Genomic DNA, 12,456 nt, shown 5'->3' with positions numbered 1-12,456 from the left:
TGAGATAGCCTTGCGGTAAGGACGTTCGTAAGTTTGCATGTAAGAGGTTTATCTCCGGAACTAATGATCCGATTCTAAACATTCTTCCACTGATAGTCAGCTTCACTACACCCGAGTGCTATAGGCTATAATTAATTCTATTTTTGTGCTGCAGAAAAGGGCTGTTCGAGCCATATACAGTATGGGGCCACGAGAGTCGCTGAGAACTAAATTTAGGGAAATTAAAATTATGACAGTGCATAATCAATATATTTTTGAAAATTTACTGTACGTACATAAAAACATAAATAAATTAAAAAAAAAAAGTGACTGTCATAATATAAATACTAGAAATAAAAATAAACTTGTAATTCCCGCCTCTAGGCTCAGTAAAGTTAGCAATTCATTTGCTCGTAATTCCATACGTTTCTATAATAAGCTTCCAGAAGACATATTGGAGATGTCTCTCAACAAGTTCAAAGTTTTCATAAAACGTAAACTAATTGAAAAATCCTATTACAATGTAAAGGATTATTTAAATGATAAGCAAGCTTGGGAATGAGTTGCTTAACGACTTTGTGATAGTTCTAATAAGTTTCAATAATTTTGTAAAGTGGTGATAATAAAAAGAATACCCGGCTGAGTTTGTTGTGGGCTCTTCTCAGACCTGGGCGCGTTTGGAACCCTCGTAGCTTTAGTTTTAAGTTTGCGTTATAATTATCACCACTATATTATCTTACAAATCTAACACTATACCAGACAATCAATAAGAGTAATTTATTACCTATTTTGAATAAATCATTTGACTTTGACTTTGACTTTGACTTATAATTTAGGTGGGTACATATCTATGTAGGTACTTAAAATTAATAAGTAGGAAATTGCGGACAAAAGATAGTCTGAATATTAAAAAATTAAATTTTCTTAAGATGCAATACTATACAGTTACAAAATCATACATATAATAGTGTAACAATTTGTAACATTGAAATTAAGTAGCCAATTACACGGAGCCTAATTGCGATCTAACGGCACGTTAATTACAAGCTCATAGGGCTGTAATCTTTGTAATTCGTGTTGTAATCGTCTGTAATTTATTATGTTTTGTAGGCTTCAAATATTTTAAATGCGAACTGTCAAACAGGAATGTAGAGTTGGAAATCAAGCTCACTTTAATAATTCTCATTGATACAGTGTACTTATTTATTATCGGACCGAAATTGCTGTTTAGCTATCTGTTTGTTTTGTTTATATGTGCGCTCAAATCTTCCAAACTCATCTTAATGGTTTAAACGCACTTACGCTGCGCTGCGTGACGAGACGTGGCACGTCATCCATACTAATCCATACTAATATTATAAATGCGAAAGTGTGTCTGTCTGCCTATCTGTCTGTCTGTCTGCTAGCTTTTCATGGCTCAACCGTTCAACCGATTTGGACGAAATTTGGTACCGGGGAAGGACATAGGCTACTTTTTATCCCGGAAAATTGAAAAGTTCCCACAGGATTTTTAAAAAGCTAAATCCACGCGGATGAAGTCGCGGGCATCATCTTTTTTTTTTTTTTTATAAGCCTACCTCTAAATTTTTTGTTTTTCTTTAATATAAGTATATATAATATGTTTTTTAATATACTTCTTTTTTTTTGTATTTTTTTTCCTTATATACTTCTTTATATATATATAGTCAGTCAGCCGCCCCGCGCGGTCTAAACCGGTTGTGCGTGGGCGCACGGGAGCGAGTACATGATGTGATTAGTTAACGGTCTGAAAAGTTGGCGGTGTGAAATATGGCTTCAAATTTAATTACTTGTGGCTGTCGGGTCATAATAAATGAAATTTTATGTTATATACAGGGAAAATTACGGGTTATGGATAATGAAAGTTTAATTAGATTGTGTGTAACGGCTTTTACGGAGGAAGAAATATCAAAGGCAAAGATGTTATTGTATGACTCAGTAACGACAAAAAAACGAAATATCTCGCGACGGAAGGATGGAAAGGCACAAAGGGAGCTGGAAGATATTATCTGTTTGTTTAAGGAGACGGATGCGGAAAGTTTTCCTATTTTCGTGGCCCGTGAGCTCCATAAACTACCACCCGTGACATTTGACCACATAGATGCGACCCGAGTGTTAAGGGATCTGATCATTCTGCAGGAGGAGATTAAGCTTATCAAATCCAACTATGTTACAAAAGAAATGCTGCAGGTGCATAACGTGGATATGGCTTCACCCAAATGTCAGAGCTCACCGAGTGACCGGTCACCACAGCCGCCACCGGCTAGTTGCTTTAAAAATGTAAATAAACAAAGAGGAGCGTCGAACGCGAACGTCTCCATATGTTTGGATAGTGGGCCGGAAGGGCTGCTACACATGGTGAATACTAAGAATACTACTCATTCAGAGCGCGAGGGCGGTGGTGACACGATTTCGTCTCAACAGACTAGTGAGGGTGCGCCACCTGGTCGTCAGCCCCTTCGGCCGGTTCCGGAACTGGTCTCGACGAATCGAGGTTGTGATGGAGTGTGTCCTGTGGCTACTATGGCTGAAGTGGTCCGAAAGGAAGGAGACTGGAAGCAGAGGGAGACATCGGAGGAGTGGACGGAAGTGAGACGACGAAGGTATAGGAACCGCTTTGAAGGTAAGACTGGAAAGGCCCCTAGTGAGCAGAATTGCAAGTTTAGGGCAGCTGAGATTAAGGTCCCGTTGTTTATATCGAACGTGCATAAAGATACTACTGAAAAAGATATTATAGACTACATACATAGTAATACGCAGGAAGTAGTTCAGCTACAAAAAATAAATATGAAGATAGATAAAGGCTACAATTCATATAAACTATGGGTGTCTAAAGGCAAAAGGAATCTGTACTTAAATGACACGTTATGGCCGGAGGGGATTTCCTTCCGTGATTTTATATATTTTAGACACAGTATTGCTGCGAATTCGGTTCCTTCACAAACTTAAATGGCCAGTACGAACTACGTAAATAAGATTATTAGTTATAATTGTAAAAATGTCAAGACTTCTGTCCATGAAATAAGACAACTCTGCCATGAAGTGGATATTATAGCACTGCAGGAGACTTGGTTGATGCCCTACGATATCTCCTTCTTGGGTCAGATACATGATGACTTTGAATTTCACGGAAAATCAGCTGTTGACATCACGTCGGGCATACTGCGCGGCCGGCCGCATGGCGGCGTTGCGGTTCTGTGGCGTAAATCACTGTTTGATAACGTGTGTATTATTGAATCGAATAATAATCGTATAGCTGCGATAAAAATCTCAAAGAATGGTTGCGAGTATGTAGTGTGCAGTGTATATATGCCTACTGATTGTATGGAAAATTTAGTTATATTTACGGAGTGTTTAGGTGAGTTAAGTGCTATTATTGAGAACGCAGGGGCGGAACATGCTTTTTTACTTGGGGACTTTAATGCCCACCCGACTGGGTGTTTTGGTAATGAACTTTTATCGTTTTGCACGGAGCAAAAATTGATATGTGCGGATATTGAGCTGCTAGGTATTGACTCGGACACATTTACGTTCATTAGTGATGCTCATAACAACTGTAGGCGGTGGTTAGACCATTGTTTAGTTACGGGAGCGGCTAGAATAACTATTCAGGACATTTCTGTGGAATATGGTGTGCACTCCTCTGACCATTTTCCACTTGTCATTAATTGTAATCTTGGTGCTTTTTGTTACTCAATGCTGACAGCGGGTGGAGAAAAAGAGATGAATAAGGTTATATGGGGGTGTAGGGACTTGACTCAAGTAGAGAAGTACACTCAAATTTGTAATGATGAGCTACGTTATATTGATTTCCCTTGCGAAATGATTGAATGTGGAATGACCAATAAGACGTGTCAGTGTGTCGATCATAGGCTACGGATTGATGATATGTACCTAAGAATAGTAAATGTAATGTCAAAGGCTGCAATTGCTACTTATAGGGAAAAAAATTGTAAAAATAAAAATAAAATAGTGGTAGGTTGGAATCGACACGTAGGCGAGGCGCACAGGGAGGCTAAGCGTTGTTTTCATGTATGGGTATATTTTGGTAAGCCCTCCGTGGGTCAGTATTATGATTCTATGGTTAAAAGCAGGAAAATATTTAAATCTAAATTAAAATGGTGTATTAGGCACCAAGACGAAATTAAAATGGATATTATTGCTAAAAATCATAAGAATAAAAAGTTTAAAGAATTTTGGAAGTGTACCAGAAGTTTAACGCCAAGGCTCGGCCTGCCTGTGTGTGTCGATGGCATTAGTGACACCAAGGATATAGCCAATTTGTTTATGAATCATTTCAGAGTGCAAGCGATGCCTGTGACGCACGATTATGTAAGTGAGCATACAGTGGAGGGACTCGATGCTGAACCTAATCACACCTTGGCCTTTTTTAAAACTGAAGAGGTCAAAAGGATCGTCAAGTATATGACTCGTGGAAAATCGCCAGGACATGATGGGTTGAGCATTGAGCATCTTCAGTATGCTGGTGTGCACTTGCCTAGAGTTTTATGTCTGTTGTATAACATATGTGTGGTCCATTCATACTTGCCAGAGGAATTGATGAGGAATGTGGTGGTGCCAGTTGTGAAGGACAGAACGGGGGACGTTACAGATATCAAAAACTATAGGCCGATTTCATTAGCTACCATAACAGCCAAGGTACTTGACGGACTTCTGGATAGAAAACTGGATCAATACCTAGACCTACATGATGCACAGTTTGGGTTCAGGGCAGGGCTTTCCACGGAGAGTGCCGTGTTGACCCTAAAGGAGACCGTCAAGTATTATACGAGCAGGAAAACACCAGTGTACGCCTGCTTCTTGGATCTCTCAAAAGCGTTTGATCTGGTTTCTTACCCGATACTCTGGGACAAGCTCAGACGCACTGGCATGCCTCAGGAACTCATCAGCATCTTTAGGCACTGGTATGCAAGGCAGGATAACCAGGTAAGGTGGGCGGGGGTATACTCGGACACGTATAGGCTGGAATGCGGAGTCAGGCAAGGTGGGAGGAGCTCACCGAAGCTTTTCAGCCTGTACGTGAATGAGCTGATCGAGGGGCTCAGCAGCATGCATGCGGGATGTTCGATTGATAATCAGATGATTAATAACATCAGTTACGCGGATGATATGGTGCTGCTGAGCCCATCGGTCTGCGCGCTGAGAGATTTGCTGCGGGTGTGCGAAGACTATGCTGAAAAGCATGGACTTAAATATAATGTAAAAAAAAGCATGCTCATGGTCTTTGCGGCGGGTAGCATTTCTCCCAGCTATGTACCTCCAGTGAGACTGTACGGTGCAGAGTTGGTTAGGGTGCCCAAGTTCACATACCTGGGTCATGTGGTTACAGCAGACATGAAAGATAATTGTGACATTGATAGGGAACGGAGGGCGTTGGCGGTTAGAGGGAATATGATAGCTCGCAGATTTGCTCGTTGCACAAAAGAAGTTAAGGTCACTTTGTTCAAGTCCTTTTGTCAGAGCTTCTACACGTGCAGTCTGTGGGTTGACTATACCCAAAAATCTATAAACGCCCTCCGAGTCCAGTATAATAACATCTTCAGAATAATGTTGGGACTGCCTCGGTACTGTAGCGCGTCCGGTATGTTTGCGGATAACTGTGTAGACGGCTTCTTCGCAATCATACGGAAAAGGATCGCCTCAATTAAAAGTAGGTTGGAGAGAAGTCCTAACATTATCCTGAAGGTGATAGCAGACAGACAGGACAGCGCTCTCAAGGCGCACTGGATGTCTGCATTAGTTAATAAGTATATTAATTATATTAACTAACATAGAATAAGTTTCTTACTAACATACATTATATTATAATATAGTTACTAACATAGATTAAGATGGTTACTAACATAATATTGTGGGCCTTGATGTCTGTGAAATAAAGATTATTTATTTATTATTTATTTATTATAATAATATATATATATATATATATATATATATATATATTATTGCTTTTTAGGTATATCTAACTCTATTTTTCAGAGGTCATCCCAAACGCGGGCAAAGGCCTCCCCCTTTATCTTCCAGGTTAAAATGTTTGAGTAAATTTCCTTTGTTTTTGTTACGTATATTCTGAATCATCTAGTAGTTTATATATGACTTTGTATGGAGCAAAGCGCACTTGAGTATAGTTTCAATAAGTTTGCATGGAGCAGCGTAAGTGCGTTTGGACCTTTAATCGTGAGTTTGGAGTTTGGACTGACGAAAGATTCACATAAAATATTTAAAACTCTGGTATCCGTTAATGTAATGTAAACCTATCGTATCGTAACTTAATAAATTGTAAACTAAATAATGCTCCCTTCTTATTAATATAATAAAAAGCAAACAGGAAAGAACATAAATCGAGATTCGTTAATGTGTTTCAAATTAAACAGTCCCCGCCCTTGATGGTATTACGCCAATATATCAGGATTCTAATGATTATACACTAGGGTGACTAACTGTTCGGGTTTTTCAAGTTTTATATCCCCAAAAATCTTCCATATACCTTTCACCAAATCTCATCTAGGAAATCAAGCCCCAATTATGCGTATATGTGCAAAATTTAACGAAATATCAAAAAAGATACCTGGCATCGACATATTTCATGACTCAGCTACTGCATTCAAAAAAAAGCTCTTATCATTTTACGGTGGGTTCATCTCCTAAGTAACTTAATTATTAATTGTTTAGTTAAGTAGTTAGTTAAGTTCTTTTTATTTGTCTAGATATTTTGCAAATGCTGTGTACACATTTTATAGATACATTTATCAGCCTGTGTTTGTCTATAAGTGTCTTGGTTTGTGTTAAATTAATGTATTGTGTGTTCCTAATAAATAAAATAAAAATAAGTATACGTCCTATTTAACCAGTCTCGGACATCATTCCCTCATACCTAGTCTCCATAGAACAGTAGGGCGATTTCATAAAACCTGCATCAATCATTATTACAATCTCAAATGTTGTGATTGGCTGAATTTGTGCTATTCTTGTTGCAACAATGCATTGTAGCCAATGAGGTGACCGCAACCGCAATCGCGCAGCAGGGATGATGACTACTAGTCAAATCAGCGACTTTTTATCAAACGTCAAAACACTCGCTTAGTAAGGGAGCTTGTATTAAATACATAGATGTGGAGTCATAAACATTTGACGTAAATTGTCATTATTTTTTTGTTAAATCGATAGTTTAAAAGAATTAGCAAACTTAAAACTAACAGCGGATCCACATGGATTGAAAGAATTTTAGAAGACGCCCTAATTAACAAGAATTTATTTTATACTTGGGCATCATTGCCATTCTCATGGTTAAATTAGTCTCATCTTTTTGAATTAGTTACGAACAACTCAGCGTTGGGCATTGAAATTTTTTGCTTGAAAATTTTTACGTATCTGTTTGATTTGTTAGTGTTTATCCAGGTATAATAACAGAACGGCGATAAAAATTAATGTAGATTCCGAAAAATAATCTTATCTTTTTCTATAAAAACTAGTATTCCCTCCTAAAATAGGTAAGTATACAAATTCACTAATAATGCCCATTTTTAAAAATAAAACGTCTATTATCATTTATCATTGTATTTTGAGTCTTTCTCTTTAGGCCTTCGATATGGTAACCCCATAACAAAGTACCATAGATTTATAGAGTTTATTCTAACAACCGCGCAGCACGCAATAGTGTGAATAAGGATCTTACTGTCTATGGTCTATGCACTTTGTGAAATTAAATGTGGTGGTTCACAGATTTTTAAATAACATTCTGATTTTCTAGGATAAAAAGTAGCCTATTCTTCGGGATATATTAATGATTCTAGGTCAACGGGAAGTACCCTATAGGTTTTCTTGACAGACACGACAGACACACAACGAAGTGATCCTATAAGGGTTCCTTTTTCCTTTTGAGGTACGGAACCCTAAAAATGTAGTTTCAAAGTTGCACGCTTTGAATGCATTATTTGAAGCATGCAGAAAATATAATAGCCCAAGTTAGCACCAAGATCTTTCTTTATGTTGTTTTTAGTGCTATTTATGAATGACTAACTGACGCGTGGAATTAGGTTTTTTAAAAATCCCGTGGGAACTCTTTAATTTTCCGGGATAAAAAGTAGCCTATGTCACTCTCTAGGTCTTTATCTATACCCATGCAAAAAATCACGTCAATCCGTTGCATCGGTGCGACGTGATTGAAGGACAAACCAACAAACAAACACACTTTCACATTTATAATAAGGGTACTGATTTACACAGCTCTGCACTCTGGTTAACCGGTAAGTGAACTGTGGCGCAGTGTTTAGACTCGTTGTTTACCTTTACAATGAGAACAGACGGACATGTTATGGTTAACTTGACACACATGGAAGCGATAACATACATAACATAACCAGTCGAAACAATAGGTATGCATGTTTTGACGACCTCCCTGATGGTGCAGTGGTGAGCGCTGGAGGTCCCGGGTTTGATTCCCGGCAGGCTTTTCGAATTTCATCCTTTCTAAATTTTCTCTGGTCTGGTCTGCTGAGAGGCTTTGGCCGTGGCTAGTTACCACTTTACCGGCAAAGCTGTGCCACCAAGAAATGTAGCGTTCCAGTACGATGACGTATACAAACCAAAGCATGAGTTTGATAAAAACTGCGATAACCCTCCCAATTTAGCCCGCTTCTATCTTGGACTGCGTCATCACTTACCACCAGGTGAAATGCAGTTAAGGGCTTACTTGTATCTGAAAAAAAAAAAATTGGATACCATTGTACACTTTTTGACTGTCAATAATATTGTGGAGGTATCCTAGAATCGTGAAATTTGGCAGGTAGGTAGGTCTCATAGCACAGATCAAGGAATAAATCCGAAAACCGTGAATTGTGGTTACGTCACAAAAAAAAAATTAGAATTTTTTCATGAAAAATTAATTAAGTAGTTCAAAGTAAGACAACTGTACCAAGTGGGGTATCATATGAAAGGGCCTTTACCTGTACATTCTGAAACAGATTTTTTTTAATGCATAATAGTTTATGATTTTTTTAAAATTTATTTATTTAAACTTGCACACAACAACACAAGTAAACATAATAAAAACATACAAGGATCTTATTTATCGTGCAAAATATCGAAAAAATACGACTGTAGTACGGAATCCTCGGTGTGCGAGCCTGACTTGCACTTGGTTGGTTTTTACGACATTATCACACGAGTAGATATCACACTGTATTCTGAGATATCACATTATACTTCATGGTGCGAGTGATATTTAATTTCTTCAAACAAAAGTTAGAACTATTCGGAAATTCGGGGTCGTCGGGAGTTCGGGGTTCGATTCCAAGCAAACCTAGAGGTTTGCTTGGAATCGAACCCCGAACTCCCGACGTCTTAACCACTAGGCTATCACGACCTATTGCTGATATTTTTTTTATTTTTATTTTATTTATTTTTATTTAGACAAAAAAAAGTGAATAATTTACACCACACCTTTAGACCAAAGCACTAGATAAAAAGCCGAGACTGGTGTTGGCAGTTTGCAGCCCAAATAGACCGTAGTCTGTGCTAGGGCTGACAAAGTTCATCGACCTCATTCATACTATATTATATTATATACTATACTATATTTATACTATACTATATATATATTCATACATTACTAAAACTATATTTTATTTGGTGCAACAGTGTTAATGCATACGGAGTTTACATATATAATTTAAATAGATAGGAATATATATTATGGATATATTATGCAACACGCTTCAGGCGATGACTGGCCATACTTAGCTTGTATTCAGCAGTCGGCACCTGCCATGAGTTACACAGCTTCAGGAAGGCGGAGTGTTTACCAACCAAGTTAACACGCTATTTATATCTCGACGCACGGTTAGCGAGGGTTAATAACCCTGTCGATTTAAACCACTTAATTACGTAAACCCGTAATAGCCTAGTGGTTAATGGCCTAAGAGCCAGCACGTGCCAGACCTTCGTTATTTTATAAAAGCTGAAAGTTTCTCTGTGTATTGTCCCCAACACAGGACAGCGACTATATATGAAGTACTAGCTTATGTAACGACTACAAAAAATTTCAAACCCTATTTCACTCCCGTAGGGCTTGAATTTTCAAAAATTCTTTCTTAGCGGATGCCTACGTCATAATAGCTATCTGCATTCCAAATTTCAGCCCGATCACTTGGCCAGCGTGGTAGAATTATGGTCCAAATCTTTCTCATTTTGAGAGCGTGCTCTGTAGTGAGCTGGCGATGAATTGGGATGATGATGATTTCCTAAAATGGAAAACGTGTACAAGTTATAGTACGCGACAGGTCGAAATGGCAATCGGGGACGAAACGCCCCGCACACCCGCACAGCCCCCGCGCTAACCCGATGCGGGCGTACCCTCATACCCTGATACATATAGAACTTCGACCTAGTATAAGCTTCACGGTTCACCCTACGTAGGATTGCGATGAAGGCTCTCGGAAATGATGCTACCGTGTTACTCATAAATAATCACTTTGATCATTCTCTTAGTTTTACTATAATAACTGCTAACAACACTATTCTCACAGCTTGCACTTATAAACAACACAGAATCTCTCTCGAGAGTGTCCGCTAAAACCAACGAACCCTCTCGTCCAGCTTCCAACCGTCAGGGTGGGAGAAACCCAACCTCATTGGTCCCACCGCTCTGCGCCAACCGGCGTCAACCAATGACAAAATAGTATTTGAAAAGTAGAGTTGCCAACGTGACAATTAAGAATCTGATTGGTTTCCGCCGTTTTACGCCAACTAGCGTCAAAACTCCAGAACGACAACTGATAGTCTATTTAAAAATAAAGTTGCCAATGTAAAAATAAAAATATAATGCAATTTTGAAGCTAATTAAATTAAGATCCTAACACTAGTGACCTATTGAATTTCATCCCATCCTCTAATCATTGAGCTATGAGAAGATCATCATCATCATCAACCGATAGACGTCCACTGCTGGACATAGGTCTCTTGTAGGTAGGTTGTATGAGAAGATAAAAATACCTAATTTAAAGTTGTTAAATAAGTATCTCGGTGACAATAAAATCGGCGCCATAAATTATTGAACATGGCCACAGCAAATCCCGGCGAAATTTTAGATTAGGTAGTACTAAACATTTTATGTTTCTCGCTTTGACCACTGACTGCGCGCCGCCGTGTTTTGAAACTTTAATAGCTAATAAAAAGTTATCAATTTCGTCTGTTCGTTAGTCATAAAGCGACACGTGTAGAAGACGACAGTCCTCCAAGCCCAGCTGATCGATGGCGGATAACTCCATGCAGCATCAATATTGTAATATTGATGTTGCATGCACTGCGATACCATACATAGAATAGAATACGTGTAATATTGTGTTACAGCGTCTACAGACTACAGTCTACTACAGCGACAACTTAAGCACTAGGAATAGTTGCTGACTTTTTCATTTAACTATGTTTTGGTTGGTATACCTAGTCGTTAAAAATTAGCAACGATTGCTTGACAATGGCACCGATTCCGTTGTCTTTCTCTAAACTAAATTTAGAGTATCTGCATCCTTTTCTTTTTAACAATGCTTAAAAAGGGCAGAACATGACTTTCACATTTAAAGACTAAATTTTAGTGCACGCTACAGATTTAAACAGCAGGCTCGCGACTGCGCTAAAATCACGGGTTTTAACATCTAAAAATTAAATTTAAAACTGTCAAACTGTGTCTGTTCTTTTCATTTTACATTAGTAAGAAGAGGATGCGAATACTCTAAAATAAGGTTGTGCTCAGAATCTGTACCAATGTCAAGTTAATGATCGTGGTTTAACAACGTATTTTAATGTTAGTTTAACGGGTAGGTACATACCACGATAAATTTGATGTTTTTATTTGTCGATATTTCAATCCAATTGCACTGGTCGTGGTCACGACGAGACTGCGGTGCTGCGAGACATGCAGTTCGAGCTGTCATGGGCAGTAGCGAACTATCCTCTTTCCGTGCAATTGGGCTGAAATATCGACAAATAATAACATCAAATTAATCGTGGTATGTACCCGTTATCTACATTAAAGCACTGTCGAGTTAGATTCACACTTTGATGATACGTAAATCATTTTTTTGACCGACTGGTCCGCTACAGTGGCACAGGGTGTATACATCGCCTCCCTCACAAAGGGTCGGGTGGGTTGCAGCCGACGCGGTCGCCTTTATTCCTGGTTATTATCGATATTGTTTTTATGTGAAATTAATAGCATTTTTATGGGTCCAGTAATATCTACGAGCCATTATGTTGAGTAGTTGGTAATTATATGGGAGCTGTTGTCACATGTGTTCGGATATTTACACACGATCTCAGGCGCTAACTCACGAACCAGAGATCTATGAAGTGCTGGTTTTAGAACTACAAATTTTTATAGAACTCTCAGAGCAACTTTAATTGAATAAAAAATATTTTGATTTGATTTGGACACATCGTCGG

At 38.5% G+C, this 12,456-nt stretch overlaps 2 protein-coding genes across 5 annotated transcripts in view; both read left to right on the top strand.

Moving 5' to 3' along the window:
* bnl (branchless) overlaps positions 1-12,456 on the top strand; it is a 258,684-nt gene that overhangs the window by 100,250 nt on the left and 145,978 nt on the right. The window lies entirely within an intron of this gene.
* LOC138403795 (uncharacterized) lies at positions 1,700-2,946 on the top strand. Its single transcript, XM_069505660.1, has one exon. It carries the CDS (start codon positions 1,768-1,770, stop codon positions 2,944-2,946), a length of 1,179 nt encoding a protein of 392 aa, XP_069361761.1. The 5' UTR covers positions 1,700-1,767.

Source organism: Maniola hyperantus, chromosome 21 (assembly GCF_902806685.2).
Source record: "Maniola hyperantus chromosome 21, iAphHyp1.2, whole genome shotgun sequence".
NCBI classification, from domain to species: domain Eukaryota; kingdom Metazoa; phylum Arthropoda; class Insecta; order Lepidoptera; family Nymphalidae; genus Maniola; species Maniola hyperantus.
Note: the sequence above shows the minus strand (reverse complement) of the source record. Positions and strands in the feature narration are given on the sequence as shown.

Coding starts and splice junctions, on each gene's coding strand:
- LOC138403795 (XM_069505660.1), top strand. CDS start 1,768: ATGGCTTCAAATTTAATTACTTGTGGCTGTCGGGTCATAATAAATGAA.